Source organism: Kryptolebias marmoratus, linkage group LG11 (genome assembly GCF_001649575.2).
Source record: "Kryptolebias marmoratus isolate JLee-2015 linkage group LG11, ASM164957v2, whole genome shotgun sequence".
Taxonomy (NCBI): domain Eukaryota; kingdom Metazoa; phylum Chordata; class Actinopteri; order Cyprinodontiformes; family Rivulidae; genus Kryptolebias; species Kryptolebias marmoratus.
In genome coordinates this window covers 9,576,380-9,595,301 of record NC_051440.1, presented here as the reverse complement: position 1 = coordinate 9,595,301, position 18,922 = coordinate 9,576,380, and the positions used below count along the sequence as shown (strand labels likewise).

Sequence of the window (18,922 nt, the reverse complement as noted above, 5' to 3'; positions counted from 1 at the left end):
GTAATGCAGATGGCAAACTAATAAAGGGATATGATGCTGCATGCAACAGAGTCACTTTTGTCCATATCTTAAAGGGTGATCAAGGGCCACAAGAGTGTTATGTTGATTTCTCTGACCAACATCTGAAAGTTAATAGCTAAAAATCCTGACATCAGAAGCTTTAAGTGTAAGTAGGTCATAAATCAGGCAGCTTTAATGCCCAGATCAATAAAGAAGTTGATTCTGTATTTATGGCATCCACACTGTCATAAAATTAATGCCTGCTTTCTTTTACTCAAAGCTCTTAACAAAATAAGTGCATTGCTCTTTGTACATCACCATCCTATTTAAAGTGCACAATTCTATTAGATGAAAGAGAACAACATGTTTCTCAAATAAAATCTCAAAAATAACACTTCAGCACAGACAGAGCATTTTTGGCATAAAGGAAAATATTGATTCCTACACAGTTTGTGAGTCTCACATCCAAATTACTTCAAACGTACAGGAGAATTCCCACCCCATCTCACACTGCTATTTAAGGCACATTGCTGGTCCCATGTTAGAAGGGTGTGGCACCCCCTCAGGTCTACATACAAGCAGCAGTTTGGTGCTGAATTTGTTGTATCCTCTTCTGAAGCAAGTCAAACCACATCTGTTGTCACTGGTCCTCAAGATCTGGCAGATCAGCATTGGGTAATAGTTGGCATCTCAGCTAATCCCACACATGTTTGATTTGGGAAAGATTTGGGACACATGACAGACAGTCTACAGATATTCAGACTGTGTGTGAACAAGCATCATTTTGTTGATAGACTGTACCAGGGCACTGTCCAGGAAGGGTAACACATACAGATACATGCAGTGCTGTGCCATCAGCGAGGAGTGATTTGCAGTAATGCAAAACCAAGATTTCTTGCTGATCATGTTGCAATGCCACTTATCATCGATTCATGCCCCCTGCTTACAGCCCCACTGCAAACACAGTCTTCTCTGCTTTGGTGTTAATGGCAGCCTGTGCACAAGTCAGTAGTAGTCTGTAGTGTGATTCATGGCAGTCATTGCAACATGGTGCAGGGGCACATGGGGTATTGTAAAGAGTTTAATTATCTAATCAAATCATTCACATACAAATTTCTGTTTTGCACCAAACTATGTCCAAATCAAACCAGTACTTCTGGTTACTGATGCCTAACCCTGATGATGACAATCATTTCATCCAATAATCTTGTTGTGGTAATCCAGCCAGTAAATTTATGTGGTGCTACCTTTTATATATGTTATATTCTTTTACAAAAGAAAGTCTTACAGCTATTTATTCAAATAAAAGCACGCAATGCTTGTAAAACTTGACAAATCCTTATCCATGTCACGTTTGAACAACTCTTAGGTGAAGGCACCATGCCAGTAAAAATCCCCATGATGGTCATTAGTGGTCACACGTCCTCGCAGTCATCTGAGAAAGACCTCCCATCCACTAGTCTAAATCTTTCTTTAATCTGCAATGCTTTTGAGTGGCTTCCATGCACAACCTCACACTGGCTTTCCCAGTGCGCAAAACACTGCGGAGGGCTCACGCCTGCGAATGCTGCAATCAACCACGGCAGGACTCAGAGCCAACTGGGCCTCCAGCTGCTTGAACTTTAACATAAACAGATCCACATGAGATGCGAGGGGAAAGAGGGGAAGGACGGTGCAAGACCCGTCCATCTGCTGCTGTTCTGGTTCAATCACTCCACTGGAAGAATGTGTGAGCGTGACAGAGGAGGGAGAAGAATATTTTTCATTCTTAAACAGTGGCTCACACACGGACGCTGACACTGGTCCTTTTCAATGTCCACAGAAAATCTCTTATTTACTTTCATTAAACTCTGCAAAGTAGGTGGGCAGGAAGAAATGAAGAAAAAACAAAAGTTGTTTTAATCTTTAGATCCAGGACGCCATTGGATAACATTGGTTCTCAAATTGCACCTTATTTAAATCACCTGAAATCAGAACCACAGGGCATAATGAGTGAGTTGCTGGGATTTTGCTAAAGAGGAATGTTCGGAATAAACAGCACTTCATTTAAGTGATCAAGCCATGTGATTTGACTTGGTCATTTTGAGACAGATATTGTATACAGGCCTTTGTCTCACTTGAAACATGTGTCAATGTTTGCTTTTTGGGAAAACAACATGGCTACAAAACATGAATGTCGTGACAACTTGGGTGTGACAAAAGCACTAACAGATGACACAAGATCTTTGTTTAAAACTTTGCCATTAACTTTTGGAGTCAAACCTGTCTGTCTGTTAGCAAAATATCTCACGAATCACTGGATTTTAATAAAACACTCAGTACTCATTTGATGCACACCTACAACTAATAACCTTTTGGAGCCAATCCAAGATGGATGCTCAGCTAATCAACCTTAGACAACACAAAAATGGCTATAACTCAGTCAGTATAACAAGTACTAGGTTAGAATTTGGTGTGGTAGTAGATAAGCATCATCACCATCACAATCTTGAGTGCTGACAGATTAAACAAGATCTTTACTATAATAAAAAGTCTGGTATGCAGTGTAGTAGACAATATGCATTATTTCAAGGAATGTTAGTTTCTTTTTTTTTGTATTTAGATGCTTTACTATAGCTTATACTGCTTTAGTAAAAGTTACTAGTATAAAGAGAAAACAGGGGTTTGTATTAAAGGCTTCTTTTTCCATTATATCCATACTACATTTCACCTAAGCTTGTCATTGTCAAGGTAAATCTCACATGACTGACTCCTGAGCTGCATAGGAAGGTATTATGGGCTTCAACGTTATTAAAAGTCAGGTTTTTTTGCTTTATTATGTTTTGCACCTGTGGCTGCTGCACCCTACATTTCTTTATAAGTGGGCTTTTGTTGTCAAGGCTGGCTGCGAAGGGCGAGATAGGTTGTGTGCGTGTGCAGGATGTGTGTGTGTTCAGGGTGAAAGGGGTTGCTGCAGGCTGTGAGCTGCAACTTACACATGGCCCAGCTCATGAGCGATGGTGAAGGAGGCACTAATTCCATTTTCTTCACTGATGGAGCAGCTGCGGAACGGGTCGCACATGGTCCCAAGCTCTGCAAGCCCTTCAAACACACAAACATAAAGCTATTAATTAAGGTCATATCAAAACTAGTGATCTCTAAGAGAAATTACCCTAGGCATTCTCCACCCCCTCTCACTTCAGTCACTTCATTTTCAATAATATTATTAGCTGACAGCGTGGCATAAACTCATTACTGAGTAGTTTATGAGCTGAGGCAAGCCAAATGGAAACTTCATTCAAAGGAATTAGAAAGTGAAGGTATTTTGGAAAAAAAAAGGCAAAAGGTTTACCTAAAGTGTCACATTTGTCTTTTGCACCACAAATGTCTTCCCTAAGGAAAAAGGGAAAATATAGACAAACTTTTACACATCTGTTTGCATGAACAAGTTGGATTTCCATCCAAAGCTGGGGGATAGTAGAAGCATGTGTACCTTGTGATGAGGAGAGCAGTGTCATGGTGGGATGGATGGCTGTCATCCTCGACATTTTGGCTCTGCTGCCAGACACAGAAGTTGTACAGAGTGGTGGCAGCGTTGAAGCTCACAGTGGGTCCTTCCTGTTTTTGGTTCAGTGTTGGTCAGTAAAGCAATAATCTACAAGTAACTTTTTATCTTATCTTATGTTGAGGTGCTTAATGAAAGCTTTCCTACATGTTAGTCAGTTCTCCAACGCAGATCAAATGATTTACTGGTGATTTCTTCCAGTTTTGTCTCTTACTTGTTATATATCAGCTTTTCATAACAAAGGTTTTGAGTAAATTCTTAACAAGACCAAAATTAAGTCAATAGGTAGAAACCTTTTAGGGACTAAAGGAAGCACAGTGCATCCCTGCAGCAACATCTCGCTTGCAGGTGCTTTACAATTGTTCATTTGTTCCTCAAGGAGACCTCTCATGAGACTTGAGACTGACAAGAAATGCAGTGTAATTTCAAACAGGCCCCACAGACAAAAGGCTGAGCCAGAGACACCTGTTATGACGTCAGCCACGCTGAAGACCTGCATACACGGAGCATTCAGGACCCCGCGCTCACCTGTTCATTGTGGATGATGACTAGCTTGACAATCATGATGTTGATGAGATTTCCTACACTGGGGTCCTTGTACACCGCTGCTACCTGTAACAAAGACAAAACACACAGACAAAAACAAATGCAACATTTGCCAGAATTGTAGTAAAATAAACTACTATACTTCTCGAAACAGAGTTCTTAGAATAAGAAACCAACTGCTTATTCTAGTGACTCTGGTCTCAGTTTAATCAAACTAGAAATGGTACAATACATTCAAAACGAAGCCCAAACGCCTTCTTCTGGGTAAGGTTTAATTGTCAGAATTATAAACCAAATAAATAAATGTAAAACCTGAGCAAAGCTGAAGCTCAGAGCCTAGTAACATTTCTGCTCACCCCCACCTCTCCTTTTCTTGAGCACCCCCGTCACAGTTGGCCTGCAGTCTCCTGAGGCTGCGTCCGGCCTCATGACAGGAACTCATTAGTCCACTTTAAACATTTAGCTTGTCTTAGCCTAAGGGGCGCAAACATGGCCTCAGCCTAGCTTGTTTTTGCAAACATTATGTCTAACTGTGGCATTTAGGCTCTTGGTCTGTATCCTCTCACTGTCAAATGTCTAATGGACATCAGCCTGGAGTATCTGATAACAAATTAATCAAATTAAAATCTAGAAAGAAGAAAAGAAATGCTAGAAGAATTGTAGGTACATGACAAGTGTCAGTAATATATTTTTTTAACTCGAGGTTCAAATGAAAACAAAAAGATACGGCATCTATAGCATATCAAAATATCTAGATCAGCTTTTTCAGTAGGTATCTAAGTCATTTTTTAATCAACTTATGGGCATCTTTTGCAAAAAATCTCAGTTTTAAAAAGACATTTAAAAAAAAGATTTAGCTATCTTTTACTTTCTTATGTCAGAAGAACAGTAAGAGACACTGTCCTGGTTTTTGGTTTAAGTCTTTAGTTTCAATAAAGTTGATCTTGTTTTCTGTGCGTACATTATATTCCTGAATTTTATCCATTTGAGCTGTGTGACTGTATCTTCCTTCCTGTGTCTTCAAACTTATATATTTGGTTACCTGTTTCTGTCTTATACCTGGTTTCAGGTTCTCATCAGAACTCCTGCAGCTCATTTGTAGTTTTTATACTTCCAAATCTAAACACCTGCCACTGGACTCATGCATAGCAGAGCTTTTGCTTCGACGTCAAACCTGGGAGTTTAAAACTGACACATTTAACTCTAACTGCACTCTTTTCATAGGAAAAACACTCTACTGACAATCATTACTCTTTCATCAGTTAATGAATGTTTGCAACAAGCTTGTCAGTCAAAGTGGTGAGAGATGGCAGAAGGAACACACAGTTCAGGCCTGACTGATAAACCAGCCTGCTTTTACATACTTTTCCTAGACAGCCGGTCACAGTGTGAGTGGACTGATTAACAGCTGCTCTAACCATCGGGGTTAGGACTCATAAAGGCTCAGGATGCTGAGTCAGGACCGAGTCTATTAACAGGGTTGTTTTGGTTTATGCAGCAACACGCTGAGGTCGCTCAGAGGTTTACAACCAAGATGTCAAAACTGCAAAATCTGAAACAGGAAACACTCACAATTTGGCTCTATAAATTACACAAAAATGAACATGTTTGCATTGTAACTTTTTGTTAAAGGCATTTTGTTTTTTATTTATGCCCAAACTGTTCTGCATTTTGTGTTTGACTGAGCTTTTATTTTCCACTTGCTCACTCAATGTTGAATTTGCTGTACACAACAAAAGGCAGATGGCTGTTGCTAAATTTTGAGCACTACTTTGAAGTAACTTTGAAAAGACAAATCTACAGCATGTTTTTAACCTTTTTAAGATGTTACCCCCGTTTTTGGACGAGGAGGCAAAATTTAGGTTTTGGCTGTCTGTATTATAACCAAATGTCACTGCCTTCTTTCATTGTTGGGAGCTGAAATCAGCAGGACCCAGTTTACGGAAGCTGCCATGTTATTTTTTTGGAACCAGAGTCTGTGCACTAGCACAAGGAGGAGGGAAGGATTTAAGCCCCACCTACTACCTTGCACAGAGTCATGGTGTTACATGACCTTTCTTTTAAGTATAGAATAAAATTGTATTGGGACCATCCTATGAGAAATCACTTCTGGCTTCAACCTATATTAATAGTTTCAACCATTATTAGTTAATTATCACTATGAAGGGCAAGATCTTAATTAAAACCTTGGCATATAATGTAGTGGGTAATCCTTAACAGAATGCTAGTTTCCTTTATGTTCCAATAGTTCTCAGCTATGCAAACACATGTAGAATAAAAACTATTGGTCAGTTCACAAAGCTTCATCAAGGATAGTTATCTCAAAACTTAAATTTATAAACCCAAATTACCACGCCAACATACCCATTAAGACACAAAAACAAAGGGTAAAAAATCTTTAAAGAACTGCTACTCCACCAGGATGATAGTAATAATCTAAAGCTTGCATTACAGTAATAAATACTAAACACAACAACAATAATAAAAAATTTTAGAAACATTATTTTACTTACTACTGACATGATTGTTAAGATGTAGTGCTCCAGGTTGCGTCCATGGTGTCGCACCATTTTGGCGTCCGCTGTCACCATAAGCTCAACGTAGCGAGGATAGGAGAGGAAGCGCTTGCGTCTCTGATGGGTTGTGGTGTTGGTGCTGGTGGAGTCGTTCTCATAAATGTGCTGCTCGTCTACTGTGGCTCTGAGAGAGTCCAGCACCTCTCCCATGTTCCCTCTGCTGTCAAAAGCAACCGGCCTCTGAGAGTTCTCTGTTTTCACAAATAAAGTGCAGCAAAATATTTTGCAATTATAAATTTTCAGATCGCAACAGGCCAAAATATGTTGTAACTTCAAAATCAAACATTTATTTAATCACTATTATTTAATTCATATAGACTGCATCTAATGGAAAAGCACAATACATCGACAAGTTGAATTATTAAACAGAAGCACATTGAAGTTTTATGGCAGAAACCATCCATAAATTCTTGTGTCATTGGAGTATGTAGGAAAACAGTTGTACTGGGAGATTCAGGACACTGAAGGGCTTTAAAACTAGGATGTTTTAGTTCAGGCTACTCAAACAGAAAAAAAAAAATCCCTTGATGATATTTTACCGGCTTACTAATGAACTTGTCTTAGTATGCACTCTGCAGATAGTATACAAATCCTTTAACTATCCCATTTTTCTCCCCTGGTCAGTACTAGAATATATGGTGAATGCCAAAAATCATGCTAAAAGAAGCAAATCAAATCTATAGTATCATGTTGAAGCAATTTTTTTTTACAGGCCTGAGATAAATGCCTCCAGCAGCAGTCTTACAGCCAGAATGACAAGCGTATAGGCTGCATTTTCAGCTGGCTCAGTTTGTTCAGCTGAGCTGCACGTGTGGAGCTGGCTCTGAGTGGTAGATTCCTTCACCATGACAGATTTAAGTTAAAAAAGGGAGACAGGGGCAGATTATAAGCATAAGCAGATTTTTGTTTCCTTTTTTTTATTTTGCATTGGAGGAGAGATAAGGAAGAAGACTCCCTGCAACACAGAAAGGAGAAGTGAGCAAAAGAAAATGGATGGAACAAGATTAAAACAGATTTAATTAAAGGCCTAAATGCCTATTGCCCACCAACTTTCAGGCTGGAGTTATAAACTAAGATCATCTTATATTGAGGAATGACAGTTATAGCCATTTTGGTCAAATGCTGAATAAAATGTTTTACGTGAATAGTGAATGATTCAACTACAACCATGTCACATATAGCTAAATACCTGTAAAATTGGATGAGTTATAGCAATTTATGTGTTGGCTAAGGTTGATTAGCTGTGGTCAAACTGAGCTGACCCAGAAATTTAATCAGTTGTAGCTATGCATGCAATTATTACATTCTGTGACTTTCATTACCATCCATACAATGTTTCATAAGATATTTTGCTAACAGACAAACCGGGTTGACTCCAATAGTTAATCTCAAAGATAAAAGCAAAGGTTTGGCACAATGAGTAGTGCTCTGCACATGTGTTGGGGGCGGCTCTTAACTACTACCACACCAGTAGCTTAATATATGTAAACTGACTGATTTATAGTCAGTAATGTGTTTTCTAGGGCCAGTTGGCTGTGGGTTGACTCTAAAAGATAATCAGTTGTAATTGTCCAGCCATGATTTCATTCTGAAAGTTTCATGAAAATCCAACCAGCAGTTCATGAGATATTTTGCTAACAGACATACAGAGGCATACACATCCAGGCAAAAGCATCACACCCTAAATAGAGTTTGGAAAGACAATTCAAAAACTAAAGAGCAGAACAAAAAAGAGAGAGATAACCCTTCAATGCTTTCCACCCCCACCCCTTTCTAAAAACAGAGTGACAATCTTTTAAGCTTTCTATAAAGGACAAAAAGGGTTCAGCAAGGGTCAGAAACGAATCAGCAATTGATAGATTTATGTTGTTGTTCTGGCTAAAGCCAAGGTTACTGACCCCACAGTATAGCACACAGGTCATTATGTTGTCAGCATCTGTAGTGACTTATTGCTGCATGTGATACAGAGCACATACTCGCTTACATTGGCTCCATATTGTCTTTAGGTCCGGTGAAGTCTAATTTGAGTAGCCATGATACAACAAATACAACCCGATGAACTGGGGTTTGAGAGAACACACTGATTCATCAAACAAAAACAAGATTTTTTTTTGTTATAACTTCCTGTTTCATCACAAATCAAACTGATTCAGGTTTAGAAGAGTGGCAAGCAATATCCATAGACGTAGTTTTATTTAAGAAAACATTCAAATCTGAAAGTTGCTGAATGAATTTAAGATCACACAGCCATGAGTAGACAAATGATATTAACTGAGAGTACCAGTGTTTCTGTGCCAAACATAGTTTCGAGTTCATCAACAACCTCCTCAACTCTGGATAACCCGATTACAGTGAAGAGTCCTATTGTGTTCACTTAACTCAAACTTTCCATACTCTCCAACAAAGACAGATTGTGTGTATGTTTTTGCCAAAAAAACAAAAAGACAGAAAAGAGGAAAATACAACTGATGTGCTCCTCGAGCATTCAAGCGATGCCCCTCAGTGGGCACACGAGGCAGAGTGTGACTTTCTGGCACAACGGTGCAAAGCTCTTGCTGGTGTGAGGCTCAGCCCCATGCCAGCCTCAGCAACCAAGCCAGAGCCAAGCCCGTCTGTGCCCATGCATACAGTCCAGCCAGCTGGGCCAGAACGGAGCTTAGTATTTTCTAGGAAAAACCTCCCAGAGTCCAAGTCCACGACACTAAACCCCTTAAACAGACTCATCAATGCAGTCTGACATCAAAAGGATTATCAAATTGGTGTTGAGACGAAGAGTAAGTAAGTTTGAGCTGGAAAAAAAGAAGAGGAAGAAAAAAAAAACCCTGTATGGTCCTGGTTAGAACAGACTTTGAATCAGTCCAGATTAGCCACACACAATCTTTTCTAAATCGCCTTAAGTTGAAATCCCCCTCCCACTAGGTAGTGAGCTGCCACTTACACCATTAGACAACAGGGGTGACTGCACAAATCTACTGAACAATCAGACACATGACATCACTCAGCGGGCACTTCTGCATCACAAATACACCCACATCTCTGGAGTCTACAAATTCATGACAAAAAATCTAAAATTAATTTATTCTAAAAATAGCAAAAAATTACATGACCCTACAGCTATATACTGTACGTCCATTAAAGACAATGCCTTTAAGTTAATTTAAACCTTGAGTCTTTAAAGAGATTAAGAATCAGTACTTTCAAAGCAGGATCTCAATTCCAGTGTTGAATTCTCACACTAAAAGAAACTATGTAAGTACAAACAAATCAATACAATGACATGCGTAAGGACACGTGCTCTGTAGATGTATTATTTTGCAGCAACTGCAGTGGTGTCTTGTAATAAAATTTGTAGCAAATTATTGTTGAACAACTAACTGCACAAATAGATTTGACTTAATGAAAATGGTAAAGGTATACATACAGTATGTTTCTACAAACACTTTTTTTACTCAGTGGAACAAGCATGCCCCATGGGATCTTCCTGATTGCTGTTTTGATACTTACTGCCTACATATACTGTACATTGATTAACCTTTTGGAACCAACCCTCATCCACTCAAGCTTCATTTAACAATCAAAAAGGGTCCAAAGATTTTATTGCTAACATCCTGGTAACTCTGACTAGACTGAACAGGAGAGCGTAGTATTAAAGCTAATCTCTGTAAGTAAACAGACAGAGACTTGGGGTTTATTGCATCTATCCATCCATCAATATTTCATAACTGCTTTACCCCCTTCAGGGTTGCAGGTGGCTGGTGCCTATTTCCTGCTGTCAGCGGGCGAGAGGCAGAGTACACTCTGAACAGGTCACCAGTCCACCACATGGCCAATGCAGGGACACACTAGACAGACAACCATACACACTCACACCTAAAGGTGGTATCTCACTGGGCTGTGATGTTTGGGGACTGATTAGAGACACAAAACTCTGAGAAAAGTCACACATTTTCTTTTGGAATCATAATGAACAACATCTTGCATAAACTCCCAGTGAATTTTGGGCCAAAAGTTGCTGGGGAGTTTGCATACATATCAACAACTATACTAATTTGAAATAACAAAAGATAAATTGAGAAGGGTTTCGGGGACCAGTGGCCAGTGCAGCAGCCTTGTAATTCTGAGGAAGCAGGTTTGAGCCCAGGTTGCGTCAGGAAAGGCATCCGGCGAAAAACAATTGCCAAATCATTCATGCAAGTTTGCTTGCTGTGCTGACCTCTCCGCAGAAAGGAGCAGCCAAAAATGGGGGAAAAAAATTGGGAAGGGTTCCAGATGCCTGCAATGACTCAAACTATTTTGACAGAAAATTAGATGTGCAAATTTTCTGAACATATTCAAAGTTTCAGAACCATAAGAGCCAGGACCTGTTACTCAAGCAAAAAAAGGAAGAGCTCTTGCAAACGTTTCAAGACATTTTCGGAAATTCCCTCGCGAATGCCGTTTGCAAATTGTCATCAACAGTTGCAGCCCATTGAGATACTGGCTTAAGGGTACATTGACCGTTAACCTAACATGCAGCACCTTCCTCTGTGAGGCAACAGCACTGACCACTGCATCATTTCATTGAGTTTTAAGAAACTGATCTTCTTTTGTACCTCTGGACTGTGTTAAACTCATGCAGACAATAAAACAACACAGCTACAAGAAATGGCAGAAACTGAAAGGAATAATGTGCCTCGTTCACGAAAATGACAACAGATCAACAGATCATTACTCATTCATCAAACTGCCCAAAAACACTCCACAGGTAATCCACATATAACATGCAATAGATACCACTGTTTCTACTGGTATAGTACCAAACCAAAACAATATAACAATGTCCCTCTATTTAGTTAATTGGATATGAAATTGCACACCTGGTGTCCCATACACATTAACACTCAGCATATATATATACAAATATGGTCCTCCAATTGAGTCTGAGCATCTACAAAAGTCTACATTAATTGTAGGAACTTTATGTTTGACCTTGTTCATGTACACCAGTGTGCGCAAAAGGACTCTGAAATTTCAACCAAAATCAAAGATCTACTCATGTCTCTGTTAAAAGTATCAATGTCAAGTGAATGAAAAAAGAAAACCTCCATTTCATCATTGAACTAATGGACATTCTTTTACAGAGAGCTGCTGAGAGTTAAAGCTAGATTCCCTGGGTACTAATTAAATGAACAGTTTACCCAGATTTTACAGGTAGAGCTTTGGCTCTACACAAGGTCAGACAGTCTGATTGCTGGAATTACCTGACAGTGGGACTCAAGAAGGGATAAATTTTACAACTCCTGCAGACACGGAGACAATTAAGAGCAATTTTGTGGCTAGACAGGGAGAAGCAAAGACAACAAATTGTTTCTTCTGCAGAAGGCTTTTAAACACAAAGTGGTGCACCTTTTGACCCCACTGAAAGGTACAAGGTTTTGAGCACTGACAGAGCATTTGTTTTTTACCTCATATATACATACATAATATACACATGATATACACAAATAATACACAGTCATACACTCACATACACTTACATAAACTTTTTCTAACTAATGCTGATAGACACAAATCTGGAGATGGTTTTTTAGTCAAATTATGAAACTGGATAGCTAACTTCAAAGACATTGATTCAGATATGATCATTAGCTGGTGGGTGTGCAAACTATTAAAATTGGAAAACCATAAGAGAAAACAAACTTTCATGTTTTTCCCATTATTCCATACAACTGTTAGGAGACTATTTTTTTCTTTGTTGATTTTTTTATATATTCTTCCTAGCCAGTCTCACACAAGAAAACAAATGCAGGAGATTTAAAGAAGTGTTAGAGGGTAGAAGTCTAACAAAAGTCCAGCAAAATGACGCTGTTATTGCAGAGATGACATTAAATATGTACATTCAGGTGCCAACAAAAAGCTTTTATTTTTGGAAAGACATGAAGATCTCAGTCTTGTTTCTTTTACTGACTTCTTCATATGACTGATCTCAGCTCAGGTTGAAATCTTCAATTAAAAAAATAAAAAGTTTTTCACGGAGCAGAGTGGCGATATCCCTTCGTGTTGCTTCAGAAACTGTTTTGTGTGCTGATTCCAGCAGTTGTTTCACAGTAGCTGATTGCCAGAGGAGGTAAGTAAGCTTTACATAAGTAATTGCTTTCTAACACAAACAGTATAGACAAGCTAACCCTTAACCTTCCAAAACCTGCTTAAAATCCCAAACCACCTTTGGCCTAGATGGTTTACAGATGATCTTTGGTCAGGGGTTTGAGTGATGTCTTCTCTCTCTGATAATAATCAGCTAGAGCTCTAGGCAGTGATGCTGATGTTTTTCTAGACAGTCTTTTAAATTGCCTTTCCTTCGTCCACTTCAGTAGGATACAGCCACCCACCTGTCACTGCCTCTCACCTCTGACTATCACTCATGTCACCAAGTGATCAATCACCGTCACTCCGGTTGTGCTAATCACCCCACTGAGCCCACATCTGTTGAGAATACCCAGACAGTAGACAGTGACAGAAAATAGCCCCGGCTGAAATCTGTCGTGGGAACCCCTGTGACAGCACAACAGATTGGGTTCAACAGGGCCAAGGCTTCAGGAGAGACAGACACATGGAAGCTATTAAAGTTACTGACTACTTGTAGCTCTTTTCAGCTCTGTCCAGAGATTCTGCTATTGTAACATCGAATGACAACAAGTGCAATTATTAGCAGCTCACACCGTCTGTCATGCTGTGTATGAAAGCTGTGGCAGGCTGCAGTCAGAACATGTCTCCTCAGATTTACATCAAACTCAAGGAAAAATACATTTTTTGATTTACAATAAAGATTCCTATTAAAGACTTTCAAATAAATTCTGTGGTTCTGTGGTTGGACAAAAAATGTTATTTATTTTCTGGGAGGACCAACAGCAATACAACAGTTGAGAAAACTACTTTTCCAAAGAATGTGTAAATGAATAAAGAAAAACTGTGGAAGCTTGGGAAAAGGCAGGTGCCACTGCATAACTCAGGAACAAGGTTGGTGAATAAATGAAGCACAGGCTGAGGCTGCTTAAAGAAGCTTCTTCTTCATTCCTCTGTAGTGCTTGCTCGGTTTCTAAGTGGGGCACTTTATCTACTGACAGTCGAAAGAGATGCCTTGCACTTTCACAAACACACATCCATGCACAAACAACTTATTTGCACACTTACAAAACACAGACAAGCTTTTTATCTCGCAACAATAGGTGCTACGTCAGTTCAAGAAGGATGAGGGCAAGCCTAAGGATTTGGAGTCATAGGGCATTCAGAAGTTTCAAACTGTCCAAAGCCAGATGTTACAGTGAGTAGCGGTGTCTGAATGATTATTATACCCAAACTAACTTCTTTTCTGATCTCTATTAAGAGTGTGAAAGCCTGAAAGAGGCATTAGAGGAAATAGCAAACAAAAAAAAAACTACCATCACACATACAGTGTGAGCATGAAGAAAAGAATCCTAAACTCTAGTTGTGTTAGGGATCAAGCTGCACCAACACTATGTGTACCAAGAACTGCTGTTATCAAAAGCAGTAATTTCATCAATCCTGCTGTCCTGAGTTGGCCATTAAAATAGGGAAGGTCTGAGAGCCAAAACTGACTACATGTTCAGATTTTTGTTTGCTGTCAAGTTCTCTATATATTCCATTTTAATTAATAAGTAATTTAGAAAACATTTAACACCTCAGATGTTGAAATGGACATCAAGTACAGCTTGGTTCTGCTTCCCTTCCCCACTTGCTTGTCTTCACATGGATTTTCGAACGCAATAAGGGGAGAGAGAGACGAATTTACCCCTATCTGCAGTCACCCTCATCTGTCTTGTGTTCTCATCCAAAGGACAACACAGGGATTCGTATGCTGGCTCAAAGACAGATAGAGTGTAGAGTGTGCCGGTAAAGGTTGGAGCTCTGTTGTGATCTGAGCCAGTGAGCTTCTTTTCTGAACGCTTTTGAAATCCAGAATCAGGCACAACAAGATACTCTGTAACTTTAAACATTAATCACCCTCTCAACAGCTATCTACCCCAGTGGTATTCCCAACAGCGTTTCCGCCACCCAGGTTGGCTGAATGAGGAAGAAAGCTGATGCAACTGCTAAGTATGTCAGTCTGTGAGAACGTATTGCAAAGGCTGTTCAGCTGTTACTGATTTGCTGACAAATTTCTTATTTTCAGTTTTGCACTGAAAACAAATGAATGTGAAACTCCCATCCATTCAACAGCTCATTCAATGACAGCAAGGTGCTTTTATCAGTGGTGCGTGAAGACAGAATGAGAAAAGAAACCTCCTGAAGACAGGTTCCTGACTGCTGAAATAACAGAATATCATTTTCCATCAAGTTGCCGCTTTACCGCCTCTTATCAGTCCACTCTTCTTTCTGACATCTCTCAGCCAGTGGAGGCACATATGTTACAAAGTCAAGGATTTAAATGTGTCAAAGATGACAAAGTTGAAAAGTTTAACTTTACCTCACTTAAATACAATTATTTGGACACATAGCCTCCATTTTCTGTCAACACACTTTTTGAGACTGGAAACTCTTTGGGCTTTATGGTGAAAGGTTTTCCACTTGTTATTCTATAGTTATTGCACTAAAGCAGAAGTCAGGAACACCATATCGGAAGGGAAATTGATATCTTAGCAGACATATTTCTGACCTGATAGCTGAAGTTGTGGTTTGTATTTTCACTTTTGTGGTTTTCAAAAGTGGCTTTTCTTTCAGGAAGACATGCAAACAAAGAAAAAAAAAAAGGAGAATAATCAAAATCGACCAACTGGTAAATGTGTAAAGGAAACAGTTTTTTTTTTTTTTTTTTACAAGTATGAGAAACTGAATGACAAGTGGGTGCACTTGACCATTCGGCATTTCCATATGTTTGAACCTAAGAGGGCTTCAAATTCTCCAAACCTCTTCAAAATCTCCAACCTATCTAAGCACTCTGTAATCCTGGTTGCAATTTTGCTTCAAAAGAAGAGCCCTCTTTACAGACACACAGAAGGAAAAAAAGAATAAAGGAGCCATAGGATGAGTGACCCTAACAAAGACTGCTTTTATAGCTGTTCAAAAATACTGTAATCAACTTCATATCAACACGAGAGGGTTTTGGCTTATGTTTACACGAAGATAAATTAGAAAATTGTAATTTTTAACTTGTAAGGAATTAATAAGTGTGGTTATGCAAACATTCTGGCAAAAACAAAACTGAAATAAAAATGTAATCTTTTACCCTTACGCATATTTTCTGTTACACAGGACTTTTGTAGTTTTGTTTCAACCCATTGGTATTTTTGGAGGCAGTAAAATCTTATTTGCTACAGTTTGTTGATTTTTTTTTTCAAGCCATCCAGTAATTTCAAACTCAAATCAAATGGATACAAATGGCTTGAAAGGTATAGTAACTTATAGGTTTGACTACCAAACTGACTAAGCATTTACTCTGTTACTCTGTAACATTCCTTTACCCCAATCTCAGTCAAATGTAGACATAAATTGTCCCCAAAAGGCTGAAAACTTTACAAATATAAAACTTTTTAATTTATTTTCAGTGAAGCTTTATAGAGAAACAAGAGGACAGGACTTTGTAGAGACAGACATACAGCTCTGAGTTAAAAGTAAAGAAGAAGTAAAGAAAAGAGAAGACTGTTCAAATTCAGCTGGAAAATGCCCCAATTCCAGGAGCAGCAACTGCAAGTGTTTTGCAAGCAGAACGCCACGTGCCAAGTCAGTGTTTACATCGAACCTGCTAGTAGCAGCGTGCTTTGCTCTTCTTCCCTTAAAAAGCCAGGACAGGCTTGTTAGTCTTGGCTCAATGTGGCCTTCAAAGAGCCCATTTATCACCACATCTGGAGAGGGACCTATCTGATAAAGCTGAGGAGCCTCAGCCTGGGACACCTCATAATCCCAACTCAGGATCAACAGTCCTTTTAATCCTTCGGTTCATTGTTTACCTGCTTCCTCCTTTGATGAAGCCCGACAGGTGTCTCCTACATTTACAGTTTTTCCTTCTTAAAGACTCCCAGCGTAATATAAATTAAATAGAAATTCTGCAAGGATAATGAATATTCCTGAGACATCTAAAGTCATTCAAGCAGAGTTAACCCACCAGGTTCTGACAAGAGAGTGCATTTAAACAAGTCCAAAAGTGGGGGCAGTGAGACCGTCCATCTCAGTCTGTTTGCCACACACAGACTGAAAGAGCGAAAGACCAAAGCATATTAAGATGGTATTGGCCTGGCCCATCAGGCTAGTCTGAGATTTTTAAAGCGCCGCCACTCACAATGGCCACCATCGGACAACAAAGACGGGGTTCAGACAACAAACAACTGAGGCGCTCTGCACATAAAAGATTTATTGCATCGCGCAACAAAGGCCGCCCTCGAAGCTGCCTCTAAGGACAACTTTAGGGTCTTCCATTGAGGTGAACTTCACTTCGTCACACTGCTTTCCTCTGGCTCTGTGCCACCCAAAGGACTCAACAATAAAAATTCAAATGAAATTGGGGGGGACTTACAAGCGGACTCCCAAGCGGAAAAACGTCTCCTGTTCTTTTTAATGGAACTGCAAACTAAAAAAGTGATTATTTCGACCCTCATCTGTGCTTCTGCCACAGACTTGGTAGTGAATGCTTCAGCAGAAGTGAAGTAAAAACACTTCACTTCACAAAACTGAATTGGGCCCAGTTTTGCTTAATTAAACTGAGGAGCTTTCATTAACCCCCTCTTAGTCAGGATTGAAATATTTTGGGTGCCCCATAAATCAAAACCTGTGACTGAAAATAGTTTGTACTGTATTGCCGTCAGTCAGAAAGTGAATGCAGGTAATAAAAAGGTAAGTGTCTGTGGGTGAAATTCAGACAGACGGTGGTTACAGGCAGGCTGGTTTGGCTGTCTGTTACCTGAGGCAGCGCAGGGTTCACCAGGATTCGAGATGTTCTTTTTCCTCTCATTTCGATAGACAAGATGGGGTTTGTTGTGCTCTTCATCATATTCCTCCCCCACAGCATTTAAAAGAGGCTCCAAGAAGTATTCGCCGTGTTGTGTCGTAAAGGTTCCAATCTGTAGGAAAGAAAAGAGACATCACTGATGAAGCAGACACTTGCACACGCTGCTGTGCGGGTTGAGTTTACAGGTTTATTGACAGAGGATGTTGACAGACTAAATTTGTTCTGTTTTAGCCCTGGGCACCACTTTCACAGAAACCTTTTTTGAAACATGCTGACTCAGAAGTGTCCATCATAGTTCACTAGCAATCAAATCAAGAAAAATTGCAACAAATTTTAAGCGTTTTATGCATTTATAAATGTGTAAGAAAGTCACTGTGATTGCGTAATCTGTCGTATGCATTCATACACAGGCTGTTACCTGAGGAGTGTTCTTCATAACTTTGGTCAAAAATGCATTTCCCCTCACACTCTGACAGTGGGAGGAGTGACAACATCATATGTGGACAGAGCTGCTGACAGAAGAATGATAATATTGATTTGACAGCTTAGTTTCTCACAGTGCTTCATCCAGCCATGAGGTACAGTGATGTTTACATGCGAACACTTAAGCAGGATATTGGTCCCAGGAATGTTATCTTTAGGGCAACATCCCAAAAAGTGATGAATGTTTGACAATGGAAAACATACCGATCGGATGTGGAAACAAACCATATTTGTTCCCAGAAAGTAATAGATTTGTTCATGCCTTTATACAAATCTCACTTCCTGAAAAATGCTACAAGCCTTAAGCTGAGGTGTTATGACTAGCCTGTAAAAACAATGCACTGAAAAAAAGAACACCCCAGAAACTCAAATCTGCACATTTTCCACTACCAATGTCTTGTCACATAATTGTTTGCTTCTAAGGAGCCTCTGTGGATGAAATACTCAAACTCTCTATTTCATAGCAAACAAAGTAAGAACAAAATTCTTTTACATTAATACATTTTAGCCATACATATGATTTTTTATGTGTCAAAGACAAATGCAGAGTGGGTTGATGTTATGTGACCCAATATTGTTGTCTTTTTATACATAAAAGAGGTTGTGTCAAATGCGTTCCCGGAGAAACTAATAGTGAAGAGGATGTTTTCACTAAATCATATTTGCAGTCTGTCGTAAACCAGGAGATTCTGTCCAGAGAGCGAGACCAAGACCAACACGGAGACGGATGTAAAGGTAAGTGATTTTATTTACAGGGTGATAGCTATATACAGTGGGCGGTATCCGGAGAGTCTGCAAGAGAAGGAGAGCTAGGTGAGTCTCGGGTACAAGTCT

General features: G+C 39.5%; 1 protein-coding gene across 2 annotated transcripts in view; it reads right to left on the bottom strand.

The window, feature by feature from the left end:
* The window catches only part of LOC108230038 (A disintegrin and metalloproteinase with thrombospondin motifs 20-like), a 93,104-nt gene that overhangs the window by 62,942 nt on the left and 11,240 nt on the right, over positions 1–18,922 (bottom strand). The window contains exons 3-8 of one of the 2 annotated variants that reach the window (XM_017405842.2): positions 17,558–17,717; positions 6,604–6,857; positions 4,073–4,156; positions 3,473–3,597; positions 3,332–3,372; positions 2,976–3,081 (exon numbers count right to left, since the gene is read on the bottom strand). In XM_017405842.2, coding sequence (XP_017261331.1) covers positions 2,976–3,081; positions 3,332–3,372; positions 3,473–3,597; positions 4,073–4,156; positions 6,604–6,857; positions 17,558–17,717 — 770 coding nt within the window. Of the gene's footprint in view, positions 1–2,975; positions 3,082–3,331; positions 3,373–3,472; positions 3,598–4,072; positions 4,157–6,603; positions 6,858–17,557; positions 17,718–18,922 lie in introns of those variants that run through there. The other variant, XM_017405844.3, reaches the window with a different exon arrangement.